The sequence below is a fragment of the Myotis yumanensis genome, unplaced genomic scaffold (genome assembly GCF_028538775.1).
Source record: "Myotis yumanensis isolate MYYU_CA2020_CCGP unplaced genomic scaffold, mMyoYum1.0.hap1 SCAF_9, whole genome shotgun sequence".
NCBI lineage: Eukaryota > Metazoa > Chordata > Mammalia > Chiroptera > Vespertilionidae > Myotis > Myotis yumanensis.
In genome coordinates, this window is record NW_027223760.1 from 118,184 (window position 1) to 144,082 (window position 25,899).

General features: G+C 49.8%; 3 protein-coding genes across 6 annotated transcripts in view; 2 read left to right on the forward strand and 1 right to left on the reverse strand.

Annotated features, from left to right (window-relative positions):
- The window catches only part of DYNC2I1 (dynein 2 intermediate chain 1), a 69,628-nt gene extending 65,860 nt beyond the window's left edge, over positions 1-3,768 (reverse strand). Inside the window, 3 exon segments of the mRNA XM_070423549.1 lie at positions 989-1,382; positions 2,161-2,214; positions 3,669-3,768. Coding sequence (XP_070279650.1) covers positions 989-1,382; positions 2,161-2,214; positions 3,669-3,683 — 463 coding nt within the window. The 5' untranslated portion in view covers positions 3,684-3,768.
- Positions 3,769-10,962: 7,194 nt separating this feature from the next.
- Positions 10,963-16,266, forward strand: LOC139016037 (uncharacterized). 2 transcript variants are annotated; one of them, XM_070423550.1, is made up of 5 exons: positions 10,963-11,300; positions 12,485-12,616; positions 13,328-13,425; positions 14,062-14,352; positions 14,719-16,266. In XM_070423550.1, exons 1-5 carry the CDS (start codon positions 11,286-11,288, stop codon positions 15,056-15,058), a joined length of 876 nt encoding a protein of 291 aa, XP_070279651.1. In that variant the 5' UTR covers positions 10,963-11,285; the 3' UTR covers positions 15,059-16,266. The 2 variants fall into 2 exon arrangements, 1 of the variants encoding a protein (XP_070279651.1); XR_011472588.1 differs by lacking the exons at positions 10,963-11,300; positions 12,485-12,616 and having other exon boundaries at positions 12,973-13,425; positions 14,253-14,352.
- A 4,609-nt stretch (positions 16,267-20,875) lies between these two features.
- Positions 20,876-25,899, forward strand: part of ESYT2 (extended synaptotagmin 2) — a 78,860-nt gene continuing 73,836 nt past the window's right edge. For all 3 annotated transcript variants that reach the window (XR_011472589.1, XM_070423551.1, XM_070423552.1), the window contains exon 1: positions 20,876-21,270. Coding sequence is in view for 2 of the 3 variants with exons in the window: in XM_070423551.1 (XP_070279652.1) it covers positions 20,959-21,270 (312 nt within the window). In the remaining variant the exon portion in view is untranslated. The remainder of the gene's footprint in view (positions 21,271-25,899) is intronic.

Below are 25,899 nucleotides of genomic sequence, written 5' to 3' on the forward strand. Positions count from 1 at the left end.
TCTATTAGACCACATTCTACAATCTCAAGAATGGAAAGTCCTGGAATCTAAACTAAAAACGAATCTCAGAGAGACAACAGGGGTAGGTGGGTGGCTGGGAAGAGATTAACCAAAGACCTTGTATGCACATGTGCATAACCCCTGGACACAGACAATAGTGCGGGGAAGGCCTGGAGTGAGGGGTGGGGGTGGGCTACAAGCGGTCAATGGGGAAGAAAGGGGAACATCTGTAATACTTTCAACAATAAAGATAAATTAAAAATTAAAAAATCACATACAAAAATGGAATAAAGGAGATGACAGTGGCACCTGCTAAGGAGGCAACCTGGCAGATGCAGCCTAGCTGCTGGAACTCAGAGGCACCAGCCCAATGCACGCACCTTTGGACCCTGCGTCACCAACAGAGGTGCTGGGGCAGCACAGCGTCCAGAAAAACGCCACCTACAGCCGGTCACTGCCCCCTACCCCACCTGTGAGAGGCCAAAGGGACCAGAAGAGCCACACACACCCAGTGACAATACACACAGCTCCCTCCAATAGTGAAAAACTAGAATTTCACTTTTGAATCTGCCAAGAAAAAAAGTCATTAGGTTTAAAATGAAGAGAATCAACATTTTCAAAGATAAGGACCAAATTAAACATTCGGACAAACTGTTAAATATTGCTTAAAATAAAACTGATACTTCTGAGAAATTCTTTTACCAAAGAGCATAATGTTTGTTTATCGACAATGTGGATTGAGATTTACGAAGATAATTAATCGGGAATGTTTCAATAGTAAAACTCTAGCACATGAGAAAATCGTTACTCCTTTCATTCATTGAAATGAGTTCTAAAATACCCAAAAGGCAACCATCTTGCAAAGCACACAGTTCAGCAGGGGCACAACCAAACGAAAAGCCAGGGTGAGGCCGACGTGGGGAGTGAGCACTGCAGAGGGGCTCGCCCACATGCCTGGCCCTGGGAAGGCCACAGCCCAGACACGCACCTGACCGCATCCTGTGCTCAGGCCAGTGGTGCCTGGCCGCAGGCTTGGGCTCTTCCCTCCGCACCCGGTGCTCTCCCTCACGCTCCCGGTCCCTCTCCCGGTCTTTGCCTCGGCTCTGGTGCTTCTCTGTGTCATGCTCTCGGGCCTTGTCCCTCAGCTTCTCTCTGTCCAGGTCCCGGGAGTCCCTTCTCCTCTCCCGTGGCTTCTCCTTGTCTCTGTCCCCACGAGGATACTCCCTGGAGCCATGGCGGTCTCTGTCTGCCACCCTCTCCCTGTGCTTGGCATCCCGGTCTGGGTCCCTGGGCTTCTGCTCCTTGGACTCGGGGGCATCCGTTTCCAAGTCCTTATGTAGCTTCTTTTCCTTGTGTTTCTTATCTTCTCTAGGAAGTGTCGACTGTGCAGCCAAAGCAAGAAAAAGGAAGGGGTTTCTGAGCGTGACAGCCTCAAAACCACCAGCTGCCACTGTGTCCTGCTCTCCCGCCAGCAGGAAGGGCAGAAGCCTCCACAGCCACAGAGGTGTCACACTTAGCATTTCTATGACTGCAGACCAGCGCCCACTTGGGAGACATATTCCCATGTGTTGGCAAGTCAAATCTAAAACACTACCAAGATTAGAAAGAAAGAAACAGGATACTGAAGGGGGAAAAAAAGAAATAGCAGAATAAATATGCAAATCAATGACTAAATGGCACACAGGAATGGCTTGTGGAAGCCCTGGGGTGAGCCTTGAGAACTCACAGCTTCTTTCAGTTTAGATTTTCATAAAGAAAAAAAATAGAGAACAAGGTACTGAAGCTGTGTCACAGTCTCTGAGACTAGGCCCATCCAGGTCCTATTCAAGAACAAGGACCTTCCTTATAAAACTCTCAGGGGATCTCTCTCAATCCCCAAGCCTCTCTCCACGTATGTACACATACACACACACAGACACGCACAATGCACACACCATACATGTACACACACAGCCTGGGCTCTGAACCATGAAAGAAGCCAGAGTTGGTGACATGCAGGCTGGGCTAGGAAACCCTTTCCCACCACAGACCCAGAGCTACTAACCACATGAGTCGAGAACACCCCTGAAATGAGCCACGTGGGAGCAAAGTTGTGTAGGGCTGAGAACCAGGAGAAACTGTCCAATCAGACCCCAGCTCAAATCTTTGAAATACATTTACCCAAAGGTGTTTTCGGAGGTCATCTGCTGTCCATGTTTCATCTTTGGTTCTTCTCTAAAAAGAAAAGTATAAAGTTGGAATTTTCCAAGTTTAAAATAATCATTTGGCAAGCTCTAGCAAGCTGCTTTTCATTAGGCCATTCTGGTCAATGGCAATCAGTCCTGAATACGCAAGAATTTATTGTCTATCGACCAGAATAAATGGTAACAGTCACACAGATTTTTAAAAATTATTCACTAATCTAAAATTACCTATAAATTATTACAGAATGTGTTTCTTTGGCTACTTCACAATATAAATGTCCATACTGCCTCAAGGCTCTGCCTAAGCATAGGCAACACAGTCCTCCCTTTTCCAGGTCCCTCTGCGGCCTATCAGTGCAGTCCCAACACTCAGAAAGCTTACTTTAAGGAGGCTGGTGCTTCATTCATAAATATGAAGGGTCAGTCAGGCATTTAAGAAAAACCAACATCAGAAAGAGAAGAATCACCCTGGCCCGGTGGCTCAGTTGGTGAGACTATTGTCCTGTACACCAACAGGTTTCGGGTTCGATTCCCCATCAGGACACATACCGAGGCTGCAGGTTTCCTCCCTGGCCCTGGCGTGGCAACCTATCGATGTTTTTCATTGATGTTCTCTCTCTTTCCCCTCCAATCTCTCTAAATTCAATAAAAGCATATCCTTAGCGGGGATTTTAAAAAGAGAGAGAAAAGAATCAAGACAAATAGAGAAAATGACCCAAGAAAATGAACAGAAGTATTTATTTTATTTTTCTAAAGGCATAAGAGTTATATCCTCTGGAAGATATTAAAAATCTTTTAAGCACAAATTAAAACATGCTACAAAAGAAGCAATATGAGAACAAGAATTCTTAATATTAAATGTAACAAACTAAAACATTTAAGTAAATAAAGCTAACTATAAAGTTGGAGAAATCCCCCTAATATACCTATATTTTTAAAAAGGCAAAGAGATGGGAAATACAAGCCGCCAGTCCAACACTTAACGAGAGACTGAATCAGAGTTCTAGAGAGAGAGGATGGAGAAAGAAAAAAGGGAGGGGCGGGGGAGAGAGGGAGAGAGAGATCCCCGAAGTGAAGGTAAACGAGAGCTTTCCTTTTGACATCATGAAATGTCAACAACAATGACATTCTCGGCCCAATCACACGTAGGTCTGCAGTGAATCCTGCGCATGTAATCATATAACATGCTTGGTTTTCAGATTTAAAAATCAACCTACTAACAAATCACAGGAACCTTACGCTACAGGATAACTTAAGAAAACGAGAGGGGAAAGGACAGAAGACAGAGGTCGGGGAGTCTGTGCACGTTAAGCGCCGGGTAAAAGGAGGCGGTAAACCGCACACGGACCCCGGCCCATCCGAGACCCCGAGGCTAAGCGGTCACGGGAGTCCGGCCCGAGCCCAGGGCCGCCAGGTGCCTGGACACTGGGGAGATGGGCCAACTAGCCAAGGTCCGCGAACTCCCCAGAGCCCGTGTGCACCCACCTTCCCCGGCTCCATCGCCGCTCGCAGAGGCGTCGCCGACTCCTAGCAACCAGCGCGTTGCGGCGGGAGAGCCAGCTACCGTTGGCCCGGCCTGCTCCGCGGCCTCCCTAGCGCGCATGCGCGACCCGGCTCCGGGCCACCGGGAGGCGCGAGCAGCAGAGCGCAGAGCGATCGCTGGCTGGGCCTTCCCTCGGCTTGTTGCGCCCGGTCAGATGCCCGAGGACGCGGGGCTGACCCCGCTGCGGGCCGGCAGGAGCGGGGCGAAAAGAGAAAAAAGAGGCTCGGCTGCCGGGTCAGCTGCCGGGTAACCGGGTCCACTGAGCCGGGTGGCCCTGGGTCGTCGGAGGCCCCGACCTGGCTCCCGGAAAGGCGGTGTGTCCGGGCTGGGGAAGCGCCGGACCTCACCCATCTGCCGTCGGTGATGGAAAGGGCTTTTCATCTGGATAAGGCTCCGCACTTTACAGACCATTTCTCCGTTTGTTGTCATTTGATAAAACACTTGTAAGAATGGCAGGAATCGATGCATTTGAAAAAGCAGTCGTGAAAGAATGACTTTTCATGCGACACGAGAGGTGAGAGCTGAATCCTGAAGGCGAGTGGCCTGCCTCTCGGGTTTATTCTCTCGTATGGGATGGGGCGGGGCGGGTCCCACTCCTGTGAGCGGCCATGTAACGCACACCCAGCTGTTCCAAACGCTATTTTCCATTTGTTTAGTATACAAATGATGCTTACAAAATATTACACTTAATGTTTACACACACACACACACACACACACACACGAGTCCCTGGCCGGTAGGTGACTGGTAGAGCATGGTGCAGACACTCGAAGTTTCGGGCTCAGTCCCCGCTCAGGGCACACACCAGAAGCAGCCATGAATGCATGAAGAAGTAGCACAACAAATCGATGTTTCTCTCATCTCCCTTCCTCTGCCTCTAAAATCCATAAATAAAAATGTTAAAAAAGAGTAAACTTGAAAATCATGTGTTAAGCAATACTTCAGTCTGTACTTTTGATATGGTTTTTCTATAGATACAAATTTTATTTTTCAGACATTGTATTTTTTAGTTATATACTGTTATGAACCGGTTTACAGTTTTATGGACCCATCTATGTGTTCCAGATACAAAGGCCATTTACTCAGTCCCTTGTCTTAGACAAAGTAACAGATCCATTAAGCCTTTTGTATTTAATTATACTCTGGTTTTTAACATACCACTCCTACCTTTTTCATTTCTACTCATCCGCACTTAGAAAGAACAGAGAAGGAAGTTAGGAAAGGTAATCTTGGTGATAGCTATGATTTATTCAGGGACTGCTCCAAGTGAGGCATTCAGTAATTCATTTAATTCTCCTAGCATCCCGCAGGAGCTAGGCATGTTACAGCTTTTCAGATGAGGAGTCTGAGGACCAGAAAGGTTAATTTGCTTGCCTGAGGGCACACAGCTAGGGTGGCGGATGATCTGACGCTGAATCATTCTCTTAACCACTGTGTCCTTCCGTCAACAAGAAAACAGTGGATACTGTTTCCACCTACACCCATACTGCAAGAATGACCCTTCTCCCTCACCTCCCAAGTGCAATCGCTAACTCTTGTCAAGATAATATGTCTTTGTCAATATTTTTTCATTCTAGCCCCTACCAATCCATCCTGCATTGCAGCCAGTCATCTAGCACGTGAATCTCATGGCACTCCCTGCCTCTATCATTTTCATCACCAAACAGGACAGCTTATAGAGTCACCCAAATGCACCATATTCACAGGCTTTGCAAATGCTAGTTCCTCTTTCTCACTATCTCCCCCGTGTTTGCAAAATAAATGCCTATAGATGAAGATAAAACAATGTTTCCTCAGACTTCTTAAAACAATTATTTTCTAAATAACTCACTTGCCAATCAAATATTACATTTTACCTTGTAATATTATCTTTATTCAGGGGATACCTTACTGAGTTCATGTGATGACGTGGGACTAGAGTGCTAGAGATAGCTAAAACACAGTCTGGGCCTCCAGGAGCTTGTAATTACTAGGAGAGAGAAATATGCACACAACTACCAAATAATCTGAATGAGAGTCAGAGTGGCTTGCACCTCTACAATGAAACCTCTGTAAGGGTGTAGGGGATGCAGCTGGGACAGGGAGAGGTAGACGAGGTGGACAGAACAATTGATAAGGCCCAGATCTAGGCAGGAGGGGATCTACAACAAAGTGGAAAGAATTGAACTTAAACAGAAGGCAGCACTTTTTAAAATATATATATCTATTTTTTATTGATTTCAGAGAGGAAGGGAAAGGGAGAGAGATAGAAACAGCAATGATGAGAGAGAAGCATTGAACGGCTGCCTCCTGCACACCTCCTTCTGGGCATCGAGCCCGCAACCCGGGCATAAGCTCTTTACTAGATTTGAACCCAGGACCCTTCAGTCCAGAGGCCGACACTCTGTCCACTGAACCAAACCAGCTGGGGCCAGAAGGCAGCACTTTAATCTGAAACCAGAAAGGATGAGAGCAGAGGCTGAACTTTCACAGCTTGTCGGTGGTGGTGGTGGTAATCCTCACCCAAGGATATTTTTTCCATTGATTTTTATTTTTAATTTTTAGAGAGAGTGGAAAAGGGGGGAAAGAGACACAGAGAGAAACATTGATGTGAGAGACACACATTGATTGGTTGCCTCCCACAGGGCCCAGGCCTGGGGATAGAGCCTGCAACCGAGGTACCTGCTCTTGACTGGAATTGAACCCACGACCCTTCATTCTGTGGGTGTACGCTCTTAACAACTGAGCCAACCCAGCGAGGGCCACAGTTTTGTTCTAGAACATGCACAATGATGCTCCGCTTTCCTCTGAGAAACCAGAGCCTTTCATTGGAGAACTGTTTGCAAAAAGAGAAGGGAAGAGGTAACATGAAGGTCATGGAGATTGAGGCGTATAAAGAATAAAATACTAGTGAGGACCTAGGGGCTGAGCTGGGCCTGTTATTGACTCGGTGCAGACAGATGTATTCTGCCTCTGGTGTGACCACATGCAGGGACGTGGGCTCACAAAGGCAGCCGAGGCCAGGAGGCTGATGGACACTTCTCTGTGATGTATTTTACATCCCTAGGCCCCCGGGTCAAAGACTTCATCGCAGACGTGCAGGATTCCTTATGTGGCTTGTGTTCACACAAGTCTTATCTATAGGATGTGATTCTACAACTCTTTAGAGAAAAGGCTCATGCTCCTTTGTGTTAACAAGGCAATTGCTGGTGAGGTCGCAACTGAGTCATGAGTGGAGGGTGGCATCTGAGCATTAAACAGTTGCATAGGAAGAGTCTCGAGACCCACCATTTTACACATAGTGGTGAGCAAAAGTAGGTTGACAGTTTTTCGTATGGAAAATAGTGCAATAATCCTAAATAATGAAGAGCTAATCTGCAAATGGTCGTCATGCCCTCACATCGTCACACCATCACTCCATAACTGCTCAGACACTCAACACTTGGGAGAGAGGAATGGGGACCAGCCAGGCTGCAGCCCGGGAGAGGGTCAAGCCATCCGCCCATGGTCCTCTGTGGCTGCAGCCGGCCCAAGCGAAGCCGCCCCTGGTCCTGGGTGCCTGCGACCAGCTGGAGGAGGGAATCCTGGGTCACTGGTGCAGGGCAAGGCAGAGGCGGTTAGGGGTGATCAGGCCAGCAGGGGAGCAGTTAGGGGTGATCAGGCAGGCAGGCAGAGATGGTCAGGGGGATCAGGCAGGCAGAGGTGGTTAGGGGCAGGCAGGCAGGCGAGCGGTTAGGAGCCAGCGGTCCCAGATGGCAAAAGGCAGTCGGACATCCCCTGAGGGGTCCCAGATTGGAGAGGGTACAGGCCGGGCTGAGGGACACCCCCCCCCCCCGTGCACGAATTTTGTGCACCAGGCCTCTACTCTTCTATATAATAGCCTAGGTCAGTGGTCGGCAAACTCATTAGTCAACAGAGCCAAATATCAACAGCACAACGATTGAAATTTCTTTTGAGAGCCAAATTTTTTAAACTTAAACTATATAGGCAGCTACGTTGTTATTAACTTAATTAGGGTACTCCTAAGCTGGCCTTTGCTAAAAACGTCCTCAATCTGATTGAGGTATATTCGCTGAGGTCAACCCCTTCCAACTCTCCCATCCTCAACTCCTGCATTAATCGCGCGCACACGCGCCTACCCCGCTGCATATCCCATTGCCGGGCTGACCGACACCCCGCACTTCTTCTAACGCCACTTCTTCAAAATAGACTTGCCCAGGCCGAAAACCGACTTCTGCGCATGGGCCACAAAGTTTCAATCGCACTGTACGTGCGCGCCCACACGTGTTATTTTGTGGAAGAGCCACACTCAAGGGGCCAAAGAGCCACCTGTGGCTCTCGAGCCGCGGTTTGCTGACCACTGGACCACTGGCCTAGGTGGTCGTCACGCCATCATGCTGTGATGCCCTCATGCCCTCACAACCCATCAGCAGGAGGCTGCCTGCGCAGCGGGGTGTGCGAGGAGGCAGAATAGGCCCTTGATGTCAGGGAGGGGTGGGACCTGAGCACTTGGTGTGGAGGGAATAGGACAGGCTCCCTGGGAGGGAACACAGAGTGGAGCTGCGAGCAGAGCTGGTCGTGTTCAGGTGCAGTGGCTCCTCTTCAGGTGTGACAGGCTGCAGCGGCCTGGCTGAGAGGGAAGGGCGAGCACGGTGCTCTGAGTGCAGTCACCATGGACCACCCGGAGGAGGGGCCTCCTGCCAAGGCCTGCCGCCTGAGCAGCTCCGAGCCCTCTCAAAATGAGGGGCTGCTGCTGCTGCCACCTCCGCCACCACCACGGCTCATGAGACTGCCCTTGCCTCCATTGGAGCAGCGCCGGAGGCTCAAAGAGGAAACGGAAGTGGCACAGGTGCTGGCTGACAGGAAGGGGATGGATTGCGCCCTGCTCTCCCGCCACCCCCCCCCCCCATGTCATTCTGGAGGAGGTGAGTGCGCGCGTACTTCACCCTGGGTGCCAGGTGTTGCTACTGGGATCCTGATTTTGAGTCTGGGTATGGGGAGGCGCCCCCTCCCGCAGAGAGCCTGGAAACATTCTCTCCTGAGGGGCGGGCGGGGGGGGGGGGGGGGGAGAAGCCTGGAGATCGACATTCAGACATTCAGGTTACGGAGCCGGAGCCATAGCCCAGCGGCTTTGGTGGAGAGGCCCTAGATACCTGTAGCATAGGGGGATGGGAGTACCAGGTGTTAGCTGAAAGGGTGAGGGCTATGCGCTCCTCCCCATCTTGCCTGTATCCTCCATGTTGGGGCCACGTGTAGCCTTCTTCCCGGAAGCCCAGGCCTCTGCTGGCCGTGCCCGGGATTTTAAACTAACCAATGACAATCAAGGGAAGTGCACGCCATAGATATGACCACATCCTGTGTAACAAGACCCGGCTCACGCCTGGCCAATCGGCAGGGCCCACAATCCCCTTGCGTCACCCCCCTATTTAAGCCGGATTTTCCCATGGGAGGGCACTCTCTCTTCCTGTCGCCGGGCCGGCCGGGAGCAGGGCCGGGCCGGCCGGGAACGGGGGTCGGTCTAGCTAGCCCAAAAATAAAAGGACCTTCTGCTGTTGCATCGAACTGGCTCCCGGTGTGGAATTTTTGGGGATCTTGGAATCTGGGCATAACATTTGGGGGCTCGTCTGGGATCCTCAAACCCCATTCAGGGACTCCCAGCTCGGAGGACTTGGCTGACCGCGGTATGTGTCGTTTATGTTTGTATTTGTTTGTTTCTGTGTGAGCTCACTTCTGAAATCTGTATTCGCCCACATTGATCGTGGACGCACGAGGACAAAGGGCGGGAGGAGTCGGGGGATGCCTCGATCCTCCATCTGTATCTGTAGAAGTAGCTTTGCTTCCGAGGTCGGGAGATCTGTAGGCAGGTAGCTTCTGCTGGCTGTAGAACTAGCTTTGCTTCCAAGGTCGGGAGATCTGTAGGCGGGTAGCTTCCGCTGGCTGTAGAAGTAGCCTTGCTTCGTTTTCGGTTTTTACCATCATGGAGTTGGAAGATTATTTTGGTTTCGCGTCCATGGAGTTGGAATACTGTATTTTAGGGCCCCTTAGTTGCCTGTGTTTATGTTTTTTTGGTTTTATTTTGTGGATTTACTGGATAGACATTATGGGACAGACTCAAACTACTCCTTTAAGCATTATGGTCTGTCATTTTAAAGAGGTAGAGGAAAGAGCCAGCAACCTCAGTGCGGAGGTTCGGAAGGACCGGTGGCGGGCCTTTTGTTCCAGGGAGTGGCCGATTTTTAATGTCGGGTGGCCACTGGAGGGGACTTTCGATCTCCCCACCATCCGCCGGGTTAGGGATATCGTCTCCCAGCCCAAAGAGGGACATCCTGGTCAACTCTCTTACATTGTTACTTGGCAGGACCTCGTGGAAGATCCACCATCTTGGCTTAGGCCCTTCCTACCTCCACACCCTCCGGAGCCAGAACCCATTCTTGCCTTGCAGGAAGCGGAGAAGAGGAAGGAGAAAAAAAACCACTCTGCCGTCAGCTCCAGCTCCCCCCTACCCGGTTTTGCAGGGGGGAACTGGAGAAGAGTTAATTTTTCCTCCCCCATATCATTTCCACAGGATGCCGGAGAGATTTGATCCTGCCCTGTGGCGGGAAGCTGACGCAGTTCCGGGAGTGCCTGGGGGCGGGGTTCCGGGAGTGCCTGGGGCGGGGTTCTGGGAGTGGCCTCAGTTCCGGTTCCAGTAGGAGGCCCGCCTCTCACCCGGCAAAGAGCTCAGCGGGAACTGTCTGTCGCAGCCCCCGACTCCACTATTAAGACCTTGCCCTTACGGGCCGCTGGACCCCCGGATGCGAATGGCAACCAGCCCCATATCTATTGGCCTTTCTCAACTGGCGATTTGTATAACTGGAAGGCACAGAACCCTAAGTTCTCTGAAAAGCCGGGGAGACTTATTGACTTGCTAGATTCTGTTCTTTTCACCCATCAGCCCACATGGGACGACTGTCAGCAGCTTTTACAGGTTCTGTTCACAACGGAAGAGAGAGAAAGGATCCTCAATGAGGCCCGGAAGATGGTTCCTGGTGTGGATGGAAATCCAACCACAAACCAGGCCCAGATAGATGTCTCTTTCCCTTTAACTAGGCCTGAATGGGATTTCAACGCGGCAGAAGGTAAGGAGAGGCTTTCGGTCTACCGCCAGACTCTGATGGGTGGTCTCCATAGGGCTGCTAGGAAGCCCACCAATTTGACCAAGGTAGGGAACGTACAGCAGGGAAGAGATGAGTCTCCAGCTGCCTTTCTAGAACGGATCATGGAGGCATATCTCACCTACACCCCCATGGATCCAGAAGCCCCTGAGAATAAGGCAGCTGTAATCATGAGTTTTATAAACCAGTCAGCCATGGACATTAGAAAAAAACTGCAGAGAATAGATAGATTAGGAGAAAAGAGTTTACAGGATTTACTGGCAGTGGCAGAGAAGGTGTTCAATAACCGAGAGTCCCCTGAGGATAGACGAGCCCGCGCCATGGTGGCTGCCAGTGACAAGCAGACCCGAAACCTGGCCAAGATTCTGCTAGCCACCACCACGGAGTCCCCTGAGGAGCGGACCCGCCGCCTTCGCCAGCTTGCTGATGGCCAAGAAAGAGGTAAGGAAATCGCCCGGAGTGGGAAGAAAAAACTGCAACAGAACCAGTGTGCTTACTGCAAAGAGATAGGGCACTGGGTCCGAGAATGCCCAAAGAAGGCCGGTAAAAGGGGAAGCAAGACGGACCGGGTGGAGGTCTTGGAGCTGGAAGGACTGAGTGATTAGGGGAGTTGGGGTTCGGACCCCCTCCCCGAGCCCAGGGTAACTCTTAGAGTGGAGGGGACCCCTGTTGACTTCCTTGTCGACACTGGAGCACAACATTCGGTTCTCCGCACACCTCAGGGGAAGCTTGCTAATAAAAAGTCCTGGGTGCAAGGGGCAACTGGCATGAGCCAGTATCCATGGACTACCCGAAGAACAGTAGATCTAGGAACGGGCCGGGTATCCCATTCCTTCATGGTAATATCGGAGTGCCCCTACCCCCTTTTAGGACGGGACTTGCTAACCAAGATTGGAGCCCAAATAACCTTCAGACAAGGGGGGCCTCAGGTTACCGATAGCGAAGGCCACCCCATCCAGGTTCTGACTCTGAGACTGGAGGATGAATATCGCCTACACCAGGGGGCGCCCCCAGTAGAGAACAATATGGACAGGTGGCTGCAAGAATTCCCCACAGCCTGGGCAGAGACGGGGGGAGTAGGACTGGCCGCCCACAGGGCCCCAACCCTGGTTGAGCTAAAACCAGGAGAAAGCCCAATAAGAGTAAAACAGTACCCTATGTCCCAGGAGGCTCGGAAGGGAATCCAGCCTCACATCCGGAGACTGCGAAGCCTAGGGGTACTGATTCCATGCCAATCTGCCTGGAACACCCCCCTCCTGCCGGTCAGAAAGCCCCACACGAATGACTATCGACCAGTCCAGGACCTCCGGGAAGTAAATAAAAGGGTCCTGGATATACACCCAACCATTCCTAACCCATACACTCTCCTAAGCTCTCTGGCACCCTCTAGAGTCTGGTATACCGTACTAGACTTGAAGGATGCCTTTTTCAGCCTGCCGCTAGCGCCTCAAAGCCAACCCCTGTTTGCCTTCGAGTGGCATGACCCAGAGGAAGGCTACAGTGGACAATTAACCTGGACGCGATTGCCCCAAGGATTCAAGAATTCACCCACCATCTTCGACGAGGCGCTGCATGAAGACCTTGGTGAGTACAGGAGAGAGCACCCCAATCTCACTCTCCTTCAGTACGTAGATGACATCCTGATTGCTGCTGATACTGCCAAAGATTGTGAACAAGGGACCAAAGATCTGCTGGCCACCCTAGGGACCTTAGGGTACCGGGCCTCTGCGAAGAAGGCTCAGATATGCCAAAAGAGGGTGAGTTACCTGGGGTACATACTGGAGGGCGGACAGCGGCGGTTGTCAGATGCTAGAAAAGAGACAGTCTTGAAAATTCCTGCTCCCACCTCCCGGAGGGAGGTGAGGGAGTTCCTAGGATTGGCTGGCTATTGCCGCCTCTGGATACCAAGTTTTGCTGAGATCGCCAGGCCCCTATATGAAGCCACCAAGGAGGGGAAGGCCTTTAAATGGACTGAGACAGAAGAAATGGCCTTTAATCAGATAAAGAAAGCTCTTTTGGCTACTCCAGCCCTGGGCCTACCAGACATTACAAAACCCTTTCGCCTCTTTGTAGATGAGCGCAAAGGAGTGGCAAAAGGGTTTTTAACCCAGGCTTTAGGCCCCTGGAGTCGCCCAGTAGCATATTTGTCTAAAAAGCTGGATCCTGTAGCCGCCGGCTGGCCACCGTGCCTAAGAATCATTGCAGCAACCGCGCTCTTAGTCAAGGATGCTGACAAACTGACCCTGGGGCAGGAGATCTGGATCACAACCCCGCATGCCATTGAAGGGATCCTAAAACAGCCTCCTGATAGATGGATGAGCAATGCTCGCATGACCCACTATCAAAGCTTGCTGCTCAACCCCCCTAGAGTGCGGTTCCTTCCCAGTGCGGCCCTCAACCCTGCTACCCTGCTACCTGACCCTGACCTAGATGCCCCACTACATGACTGTGCGGGAATCCTGGAGCAGGTACATGGACTTCGGAAGGACTTGACCGATCGGCCCCTCCCGGATGCAGAGGCCACCTGGTTCACGGATGGAAGCAGCTTCGTGCGGAACGGGTGCAGGTATGCAGGTGCGGGGGTGGTTGCCAACACGAACACTGTGTGGGCGGAGGCTCTGCCCCCTGGGACATCAGCTCAGCGAGCAGAACTCATTGCACTCACCAAGGCACTGACACTGGGGGCTGGAAAGCGGCTTAACGTTTACACAGACAGCCGTTATGCATTTGCTACAGCTCACGTTCACGGGGCAATCTACCAGGAGAGAGGGCTATTGACAGCAGAGGGACGGACAATAAAAAATAAGCAGGAAATCCTCGACCTGCTCTCAGCCTTATGGCTTCCTGCCAAGTTAGCCATAATCCACTGCCAGGGACACCAAAAAGCCAATGACCTGGTAGCTAAAGGTAACCAAAAGGCTGACCAGGCTGCAAAGGCAGTAGCCCTTACCTGGGTCCCTACCATGGCCTTACAACTACCAGACCCAGGGGACCCAGTCCTACCAGACCAGCCCAAGTACTCCCAGGAGGAGTTGCAACGTATCAAAAAGCTCCCTAAAGCCCAGGAAATAAAGGGATGGTGGCATACACCAGAAGGAGAACTTATACTGCCAGACTGGCTCGGGGACACGATATTAAAACATATGCACCAATCCACTCACCTGGGAGCCCGGAAAATGAAGGACTTAATCCAACATGCCAGGATCAAAATTCACCAGCAGAATACCAAGATAGATCAGGTTGTGTCAGCCTGCAAGACCTGTCAACTCACAAACGCAAGGGTTGGATCAAATAAAGAAGGAACCAGGCTCAGAGGCACCAAACCTGGAGCACAATGGGAGGTCGACTTCACTGAAATTAAACCAGGGAAGTATGGTTATAAATATCTTTTAGTATTTATAGATACCTTCTCTGGCTGGGTAGAAGCATACCCAACCAAGCGTGAAACAGCTCAGATGGTGGCCAAGAAGCTGCTGGAAGACATCTTACCCAGGTATGGTTTTCCTGCTATGATAGGATCCGACAACGGGCCAGCCTTTATTTCACAGGTAACACAGGTAGTAACCAGGGCTATTGGGGCAAATTGGAAACTACATTGTGCTTATAGACCCCAGAGTTCAGGTCAGGTAGAAAGAATGAATAGAACTCTAAAAGAGACCCTTACCAAATTAACCATGGAGACTGGCGGGGACTGGGTGGCTCTCCTACCGTATGCCCTTTACCGGGTAAGGAACTCCCCTTACACCCTGGGCTTTACTGCCTATGAAATCATGTTTGGCAGGCCACCCCCTATCATTCCTAACCTTAAAGCTGACTTTCTCGCTGAATTTGAAAATCAAGAACTATCTCTTTCCTTAAGAGGGCTCCAGAGGGCACACGAGGACATTTGGCCACGCCTTCGCGCCATCTATGAGACCAGCCCAATTCCAACTCCTCATCGACACAGACCAGGAGATTGGGTCTACGTCAAAAGGCATCATCAAGAAACTCTTGAGCCACGTTGGAAGGGTCCCTACACTATGGTGCTAACAACCCCCACTGCTCTCAAGGTAGACGGTGTCGCGACCTGGATCCATCACACTCACGTCCGGTCAGCGGACCCATCCACGGTCCAAAAAGACTTCATCACCAAATGGAGTGTCGAAAGAGATCAACGCAACCCACTGAAGCTCAAGCTACGGCGTGCTCCACCTGCCTGATGCTGGTGACATAACTCGCGATCACTCCTGTCGCCAGGAGCCCCCACAATAGACTTAGATGATGCCTGCATCTTCATGGACATGGCTCCAAAGAGACAGGGACAACTTATAAAAAAATCGGGGATAGACTTTAGTATCACATGTTTAATAGCGGAAGATTTGGCTGCCTGAAAGCGGCCATGATGCCAGTATTATGTTTCATTGTGTTGATATGTTACATTAACCTTTAATTCTCTTGCAGGTTTGAATGTATATTGGTTGTCCTAAAAAAAGAACTGTGCGGGATGACCCCCGAAAGTAAGGAGTGCCTAGCTGCCAAGAGGGCAGGTGCCCAACTGAACAGGGAACGGTGCCCATCAGGTTTTGGTCGCTGTTGAGAGACAGTTGACAGTTGACAGCCTGTGTACTGCTTGCAGGCCTGCATGACCATGCCCATGTCAGGGGTAGTAAAGCTAGGAAAGGCCTGGTTAGAATAAAAATCTAAGGCATGGTTATGCATGAAAAGAAATTAGCAAAGAAAATCAGAAAATCTTAGAATAAATCAATATGTTTTTCTTCTTATATAATTCCTCCGAAATCTGGCAATACATCTCTTTGCATAAATTCAATAAGACCAGTTTCTAATGATGGTTTTCAGTTACCGTTCTTGTTGTATTTATGCAAACATCAGAATAGTAGATAAATTAATCTCGATTTGGCTTTTTAATGGCCATGGAGGAATTTTAAAAAGAAAAATCCTATTTCAATAAAAATTGTTACTTTCCCTTCCACCAGACCATTTGTTAAGATATGCCCAGTACAGGCCTCTAGCGACGGTGGAATAGAAATGCAGCCCGACTCATGATTGAGCCGGAAGTTCCAAGACAAAGGGGGGAATGAAAGGGTGAGGGCTATGCACTCCTCCCCATCTTGCCTGTATCCTCCATGTTGGGGCCACGTGTAGCCTTCTTCCCGGAAGCCCAGGCCTCTGCTGGCTGCGCCCGGGATTTTAAACTAACCAATGACAATCAAGGGAAGTGCACGCCATAGATATGACCACATCCTGTGTAACAAGACCCGGCTCACGCCTGGCCAATCGGCAGGGCCCACAATCCCCTTGTGTCACCCCCCTATTTAAGCCGGATTTTCCCATGGGAGGGCACTCTCTCTTCCTGTCGCCGGGCCGGCCGGGAGCAGGGCCGGGCCGGCCGGGAATGGGGGTCGGTCTAGCTAGCCCAAAAATAAAAGGACCTTCTGCTGTTGCATCGAACTGGCTCCCGGTGTGGAATTTTTGGGGATCTTGGAATCTGGGCATAACATTAGCCAGTCTACAGGGAAAGGAAGAGGCCATTATCATAGTGGAAGATGACAAGGAGGAGGTGAAGGAGAATGTGAGGAGGAGGAGGAGGAGGAGGAGGAGGAAGCAGAGAAAGAGGCCTGGGGGGCGGGGCGGGGGGGCGGGGGCTTCGGCTCCAGCCTACCTCTTTGGGGCAATCCATCCAGGAGCCCCAGGGTCCCAGGTCTCACGCAATTTTGCTTGTCGGATCACTAGTTAATAAATAGTAATACAAGAACAAACTGTTTCTCGTACTCACAACTGTAACCCTACTATTGCCCATCCCTGTATTTACAGCTTACATAATGTAATTTGGTGAAGAGCAAGAAAGGGAAAACTACTTCCTTTGTTTGAGATTTAGTACCCTCCACTGAAGTTGAGTGTTCTAGACCAGGGGTGGGCAAACTTTTTGACTCGAGTGCCATAATGGGTTCTTAAACTGGACCGGAGGGCCGGAACAAAAGCATGGATGGAGTGTTTGTGTGAACTAATATAAATTCAAAGTAAACATCATTACATAAAAGGGTACGGTCTTTTTTTTTTTTAGTTTTATTCATTTCAAACGGGCCGGATCCAGCCCGCAGGCCGTAGTTTGCCTACGGCTGTTCTAGACCCTAGAGCGGCGGTTCTCAACCTGTGGGTCGCGACCCCTTTGGCGGTTGAACGACCCTTTCACAGGGGTCGCCTAAGACCATCCTGCATATCAGATATTTACATTACGATTCATAACAGTAGCAACATTACATTATGAAGTAGCAATGAAAATAATTTTATGGTTGGGTCCAACATGAGGAACTGTATTTAAAGGGCCAGAAGGTTGAGAACCACTGCCCTAGAGCAAGGTTTTTATGAGAAATGTATTTATGTCTCCATAGCAACACATACACATGCACACATAATTATATACAGACTCACAGATGAAGGGAGGAGAGAGGTTTATTCATTCAGTACTTGCTATGTTAGGCACTGTGCCAGCCTGGTGATATGTTGATAACCCTAATAAATATGATTCTTGCCCTCAAGGAACTTAAAGCCTAGTGGAATTACTAATGAGACTTTGGCAAAGTTAGGAATGCATGCCAATGCTTCCCTCCACCTCAAATTCCATGTTGAGATTCCACGTTAGATTGATTCCTCCAATCTAACAGGGCTGATTGCAGCTTAGTCTTTAGTTGGCAGTCCTCTTCATCTCACACAGCAAGTGGTCTGTGGGATAGCACTGTTTTGTCCTGAAGGCGCCAGGCTTTGCCCCTGCAGCCACTGTGTAGTAATCAGGTTGTCATTCCAGAATCCCTGCAATATGGCAAGGAAGAACACGTCAGTCACAAATGTAAAAGCAAGTAAGCATGTTCTATTTCTCTCCTATAGTCCCTGCTCTTCCTGAAGTTGGTAATTCAAGGCTACCAGTAACAGGTTTAAAGAGTAAGAGAGGGGGTATTAAAATTTCCTTGGAAGTCAGTGCATGTGCTGAAGGACAGTTAACTAGGAAGTACTGGCTGAGTTTCCTGGAAAATAAAGTGATCAGGGGCTGCTGTGCTGCTCAGAAATCACGAGCCAGGTCTAAGCGAGTCCTTTCAGCGTTGAGTCGCCAGGATGTGACCATCTTCCCCGAGAAGCTGAGCAGCATCCTGCCTCCAGCTGGAATCCCACTTTCCTGTCTGCTTCGCCTCCCACAGGTTAGCTGGGACCGAAATTCCCGTGTTTAACACTCAGGTAAAAGGGCCCCATCCTGTTGAGTTTTTCTCATGTCTTAGCTGGCTACGACTTCCAAAACAACACATCTTGCCCTCGCTGGTTTGGCTCAGTGGCTAGAGCCTCGGCCTGTGGACTGAAGGGTCCCAGGTTCCGGTCAAGGGCACTCGCCCTGGTTGCCAGCTCGATCCCCACTAGGGGCCTGCAGGAAGCAGCCGATCTATGGTTCTCACTCATCATTGATGATTCTCTCTCTCCTTATCCCTTCCTCTCTGAAATCAATAAAAATATATATTTTAACCCTTTGCACTCCGAACCATTCTGGACATTGGCTACCAGCTACTCGACGCTACTTTGCGGCGGAAACGTGCATTTACAGACCCTCGTATTATTTAGTATAATTTTGGAACCAAGTAACGTATTATAATGATATTGGACTTATATGAATTGGGTGACATCGAGGAATGTATATTTGCAAAAAACCCAATATTTTATTGTTTATAATTTTGTACAGTATGATAAGTTTTGTAACACTCCCCAATATGCATTGCAGGCTGATTAGTGCATGTTTGACAGTAATAAGTGGTTTGACGCCTGCCACCAGGTGTTTTCCTGTTAGAACACACAATGCAGTCCCATTTTCTTTGTCCCACATAGGGAATATGTAGTTTATTGTTTAATCTATTGTCCGCAGAAGATGTGGATGGACGCGTTCTCGATACATGAAAATCGCCCTTTAATTGGTCAACGAGTGTCTTGACAAACTTGTGGTGTGTCATTGGCGTTTAATTACTTGTTTGTTTTTCGATGCGATACATTATGTATGAGTTTATCACACACATTTCCAACCCCCCAAAAAATAACTTCCTCCACCATTTGAGCGATTTACGGAGGAAACAATACATCGAAGCGTATTGATCCGCACGATCCGCACCACCCATATTTGCCGTATATTCTAACACCATTTCAGGCTTACTGACTGTTACGATATATCCACCGAGTAATGTTCTCTGGGTAGATTGTAGGTTTGTGTTATAATAATTGGTGAGCATGGTAATAATTCTTTTATCTTTCCACGCAAGAAGCGTAGTATTATTCTTTCTGTATGCAACTGTTTCTTTCTAATTTCTTCTTTGGCATAATTGTTTGTCTCTTTTATTATGCTGTCTACTAATTCTTCAGTAAAATATAATGTGAAGTAGTCTATGGGCTCTTTTATGTTACTCGGGACTTGTGGTCCGGCTATTTCTTCGTGTAAATCAAAATTTATCGTGGCTGGAGGAACGTCCGATTCGGTAACATCTTCCCACTCTTCACTTGACGATACATTGTCATGTTGCCGTGTGTTTTCTTCCGTACTACTATTATCGCTTTCGCTATCTATGCGAACAATTCGTCGCCTTCTAGGTTGAACGATATCACTACCACTGCTGTCGTTTTGTTCTACAGTTAGTCTTTCTAACGTGTCTGTATAGAGGCCTATCTGGAGCTCATCTTCACTACTACTTGTATCATGAGACTCATTCGTGGTTGGACGCTTTGCCATTGTTCTAATAAAAAATATGAATAAATGCATGGGTTGAAAATTTCTAATTGTTATTACTAACTGACAAGATGATATTTACCAAAATAGCTTTCACCAAACAATTTATTCACTAAGAAAAGAATCACTTTTCTGATTTTCTCCTCGTTAGATCTATGTGCACTGCTCGAAGCTTCAAACCAAAACGAGCTCAGCTTTGAAAATCTTTTCCTCCAGATGTAGACTTGTTTATTTGTAATTATATATCTCACTATACAGTGCGCGCTATGTTCGAAAACCGACCTTTCTTCTACAAACTCCCCTTATCGCTCTTTTCAAGTGGCGTCGCGAAGTGCTCGGACCGTCGTGAGCACGCATCTCACGTTGTCGTCCGACACAAAACCCGCTGACATTTCTTGTATATATCTTAGTAATTTTACGATATTTTGATTTAATTTCTTGTGCCATTTCAAGATAAAACTTCAGGGAAACATGCATGTCTCAAAAAGTTGCGTTGAAATAACTCAATTCCCCGTAATCACTAATAAACTGCAATGTCCCCTGAGAGGGGACATCCGAGTGATATGCTAGAATTCCGATGTCCCCTGAGAGGGGACAGCGGAGTGCAAAGGGTTAAAAAACACACAAAAACAACACATCTTTATGCTGTGGCATCATCCGCACGACTAGAGCGGTAACTGCTTTGCTTTAAGTTTTTAACATGTTAAAAGTCTATGAAACAGCTACTTCCCCAAACCTGCAGGTGGAAGGAACACGCAGGAGCGCGCACTTCTCCTTCCACACCAGCCCTCCAGGAGCCGCGCCCTGGCCGATCCACCGGGCTCCGGCCCCCCAGGCAGGCGACAAAGCCGTCCCCAAGCCCAGGGCGCTCCGCAGCAGCCGGTGCCGCAAAAGCCACTGCCACGCCGCCAGCCCGGCCCGCAAACCTGCTCCGCAGGTAGGCAGCCAGAACACCCCGCACGCCGCCCGCCGGACCCGCGCAGTGCGTCCCACGCTGGGCTCCGCCCACTCCCGGAGGCGGGCCCACCACCCGGTGAAGACCGAGTGGCCAGCCCCGCCAGGGCCGCCCACATCGCCCCGCCCACTCAAGCGCCGCCCACATCTGCCTCACCGGCGCGACGGCCTCACGCACCGGCCCCGCCCACCCCAGGAGTGACGTGCCCCCAGCCCGGGCCCCTCCCGCCGAGGCCCCGCCCCGCCGCCCTGCGCGCTGACGTCACACGCCGCCTGCGGGCGGAAGCGCGCCCGGGCGGCAGCGGAGGCGCTGTGCCCACAGAGGGGCGCTGGCGCTCGGGTGGAGGCACCTCAGCTGGGACTGGACGCGCTGGCAGCGCGGCTGGGCGGCAGACGATGGGCGACGCCGGGGGCCCGGGCCCGGTGGCCGGCGCTGCACCGGCCGAGCCGGCTGGCGCGGCGCTGAGCGTGGACGTGGTGGGTCTGTTGGCGCAGCTGGCCCGCAGCTTCGCGCTGCTGCTGCCGGTGTACGCGCTGGGCTACCTGGGCCTGAGCTTCAGCTGGGTGCTGCTGGCGCTGGCGCTGCTCGCCTGGTGCCGGCGCAGCCGCGGCCTCAAGGCCACGCGCCTGTGCCGCGCGCTGGCGCTGCTGGAAGACGAGGAGCGCACTGTGCGCCTGGGGGTGCGCGCCTGCGACCTGCCGGCCTGGGTGAGTACGGGCGCCCGAACCCGCGTCCCGCCCGACCCGCTTCCTTCCCCACCTCATTCCTGCCCCGACCCTGCTCCTACGCCCATTCCTGCCTCCGTCTAGGGTGCGCGCCTGCGACCTGCCGGCCTGGGTGAGTGCCGGCGCGGGTCCCGCCCCGGACCCAAAGCTAGACTCGGCTTCCCTGCGGGCTCTAGTGCCCGCCCGGCCCTGCCCGCCCCCTGCTGACCTGTCAGGTCAGCTGTGCGCCACGCCTCTGCACCGCTGTCACCCCCACCTGCCCACGCCGGGGTGACCGGACCACCGCCTCCTCCCGGCCTGGTTGGGGCCGGTGTCGGTCCGGATCGCTGTCCTCGCGCCCGCCGGGTATGAGCCCGAGCCCGCGTCCGCGCCTGTGGCCCCACTGTCCCCATCCTCGCGGGCGACCCGCAGCCCCTCGCTGAGGCGCCTTCCCGCGCTCCCTCCCGCCCGCGCCTAGCGCGACCTCTGCCGCTGCCCTGGGTGGGGGGAGGAGCCCTCGGGGAGGTGGGGAGCGGGGTTCCCTGGAGCCCGGCCCCACCTGCGCCGGGAGGAAAGGGAGTGGCCGCGGGTGCCTCCGGAGAAGTCGGTTTTCCTTCTTCCCCAGGAGACTCATTTCTTGGGTGTTTCTGACTAACTGAAGAGCAGTGTGGGTCTCCCCAAAGTTGCTGATGTTAAGATAATGGAAAGTTAGTTCTTTTGGAAGTAGCATTGCAAGACAGCACTTTATGGAAGGTGAACTGGGTCCAGGGTGCAGGGCGGGAGTTTGGGGAGAGCTGCGCTACTGGGAAGCGGCAGGGTATCGATCGGTGTTATTTTTACCTCGGGCCATTCTCTGCATAAGCTACTTATGCAGAATGGAAACGAATGGGGTTGGTTGGCTTCCTCGTCTTTTTCTCCTGTTTCCTAATGCTTTCCTAATCATGAGTTGGTGGCACGGTTTCAGACTTCCCGGAAATAGCATTATTTTAAGATAAGTAATGCTAACATCAGGGTTGGGGTAAACTTCGTGTGGAAATGGCCAGCCAGTGTGTCGGAAGAGTCGTTTCCTCTTGGAGGAGATAGGGCTCGGAGACCAGGAGTGAGCCCGAGGCGGGGAGGTCGGAGCCGCAGTGCGCAGGGCCGCAGGGACCGAGGGGCGCTGCCTGCAGGTGACAGACAGGAGCTGCGGGAGGAGTCCCGTCAGGGCCCTGGGGCGGCCGGCACGGGGCGCAGCATTTTGGAGAGTCAAGTCACTAGAAGCAGGAAGGAGGGGGTGCCCTGTGGATATGCAGGAGGACTCTCAGATGGCGTCTAGTATCTGTGTCACACCTACTTAGATGATGCCAGAAAGAAGCTAAATACAGAGAGTAGGTAAATCACCCAAACCCAGGCCTAATCGGGCTGAAGTTCACAGGAACCCATGTGCTGACTTTCATAAGTATTTGGTCATCGAGCTGTTGGCTAATATCAGTTGGCTTATAAAAATCCTTGGGAAATGCACACTGTTTTCACATATGAAATGAACAAATACAGTTGCTACTACACTGGGGGCAAGACAAGTTCTGGAAGGAAGGAAGGGAGGAATTTATGTTTTCTCCAAAATTTTTCACTTGTTTATTCCAAATTTGCATTTGCACTTATATCATACACACACACACACACACACACACACACTCACACACACACTTAAACATACCCGCATTGCTTAGAAAACTTGTGGAAAGATTCACACGCAACTTGACAGCGAACACATGCAAGAAAAGCACTTAGGAGTTTGGAATTTGAGAGGGATTTTTTTTAAGGGAAATATTTTTTATACATTTAAATTTTTACTTTTAATTATAGTTAATGTACAATTTTATACATTTTTTATTATCATATTGTTTTCATAATGAAACCAGTGGATTACATTGTCTAAAAGGATGTCTGCTATTTTGCTTTAGCTAGGGAGCAAAACAGCAATAGAAGATTTCTGTATTAGTAGTATTGATTTTTAAGTGCATGCTTGGGTTCTTGGGGTTCTGAACTTTGGGCTGGTATATTGCTTTGAATGAGATATATTTGTACACATTTCCTTTTTTAAATACTTTTAAAAATGTTTTTTTATTGATTTCAGACAGGAATGGAGAGGGAGAGAGATAAATATCAATGGCGAGAGAATCATTGATCTGCTGCCTCCTGAACACCCCTTACTGGGGATCCAGCCTGCAACCTGGGCATGTGCCCTGACTAGGAATCAAACTGTGACCTCCTGGCTCATAGGTTGGTGCTCAACCACTGAGCCACACCTGGTGGGGCTGTACTCATTTTCATAGTATGTCATTAATAGTTTGATTCATAGCAGGGTTGGAAGCAGAGGAAAATATGAATCGATGTGGTACCCACTTCCAACCCCGCTTTTGGGTATGTTCACTTACAGTTTTTCATTTTATTTAGTAAAATAAAGATTTACACTGGATATGAAAAATTAGATAATTACTTTAAGAAAAAGTATATATTGTTTTGAATTAAGGCTACTGGGATGTGAAAACTACCTCTCATTTAACATGTGATAATTCTGTAAGACTTTGGTCCTGCAGCTTCAGTGTAAACTGTGTTATTCATTCATCACTCCTTTTTTTTTTTTTTTTTTTTAACTCACAAATGGAAAAGGCCTGGCAGGTTTGGATTGATGGGTTGAGCACTGGCCTTTTTTGTTGGACATACCAGTGGCTAACCTGTGTTGTAAAGTTAGGACTATGGGTGAAGAATATTCTTGAAGAGTTTTTGTGGAGATACATAAGAACAGTTTTCCACTGGTGTTTTCATTTAGTTGGAAAATTAGAACTTGGTAGGGTGCAGTCTGCCCCTTTCCTGTTTTTTTTTTCTGCCAATAAATGCTAATTCTATGGCTGCAGTTAAGTAGAGACCCAAGCCTGTCCTGTTAGTATTACTCAGTTGTTTTGATAGTTGGTCTCATTATCTCATACTTTGATGATGGAGATTTAATGCTCTTCTATACTATTGTGTACAAGCTCTTCTGTGGAGGGAGCTTTCTTATCCACATTCTGTGATGTTCAGGAGACTTGAACTCTAGCCAACACTGAATATGTATAGTCTAAGAACCAAATGAACAAAACAAAAGAATATATTCTGGTCTTATGTCATAGAAGGACAAATATTTGCTTTTATTCTCAGTGTTAAACATTGACTTACACTTTATGGAAATTTTGTGAAGACAAAATAGTTGTTGTAGCTAAATCAGGAACCAGTTTAGCTATTTTAAACTATGGTTGCAACTTTACTACTTAGATCCTAGTTTTCTTTCTTTATTCGATTGGGTTGACTGGGAGCGGGGGCAGGGCCGAAGAGCAAATAAATGTTGACAGAATACTTTTTTTTTCTTTCTTTCATGTACAGCCCACATACAATGGTACATTCTTATCATGAATCCACATTTACAAATTTATTTATTTATTTATTTATTTATTTATTTATTTATATGTACAGCCTGCATACATTCTTATCATGAATCCACATTTACATAGATTACAATGCACTGGTGAAGTTGCAAGCTTATCACAGCGTTATACATTTATGGGTCTGAGAAAAGGTTAGAGTCCTCCTCAAGGCTGTGAAGGGGACACAGATGCTCTTTGATTTCTTGTTCACACACATGCTGCTGCTGTAGTTCAGAGAGGGAGTGACTGAGTGTTGCGTTGCTATGTGGTCTAAATGCTTCATTAAATTGAAAAAGAATGCCCCAAGGTTGCTCGACATAAAGCAGTAAATATCTGCCTCACTTTACATTTCAAGATGGGAGAATATAGACCTAGGACTGAACTATAAATAATTTAAATAAATATGAGTTGAACACGTGTAACCTATTTATATTAAATTAACATATTACATTAATTATCCTAATATATAAAAAGCCACGGGCCCTCACTACCGACCGAAACAACCGGATGGACAACTGCGGGCTGCATGGGGCGACAAGGCCGGCAGGGGGGTTAGTGAGGGACGACCAAATGACTGAACAGCAGGCTGCGTGGGGCGACCAGGCTGGCAGCGGGGTTAGTGAGGGACAATCAAACGACTGAACAGCAGGCTGCGTGGGGCAACCAGGCCGGCAGGGTGGGGCAGTAAGGGGTGACCAGGCCGGTGGTGGGGGGCAGTTAGGGGCAACCAGGCCGGTAGATGGGGGTAGTTGGGGGCAACCAGGCTGGCAGGGGGGGCAGTAAGGGGCGACCAGGCCGGTGAGGGGTAAGTTGGGGGGCGACCAGGCCAGCGGGGGGGGGGGCAGTTAGGGGTGCTCAGATAGGCAGGCAGGTGAGCAGTTAGATGCCAGCAGTCCTGGATTGTGAGAGGGATGTCTGACTGCTGGTTTAGGCGCGATCCCAGGCAGTCAGACATCCCCCGAGGGGTCCCAGATTGGAGAGGGTGCAGACTGGCTGAGGGGACCCACCCCCCTCCCGTGCACGAGTTTCATGCACCGGGCCTCTAGTATATTTATAAAATATAGATATCAATCCTGTGAAGAACTGACTATGAAAAACCAACTAGTATTCACTAGTAATTTAGTGTTCTTGTTAGACCTCATGAACCTCTTTTCTATACTTTTCATGATTTCTATGTTGGTCACAGCATTGA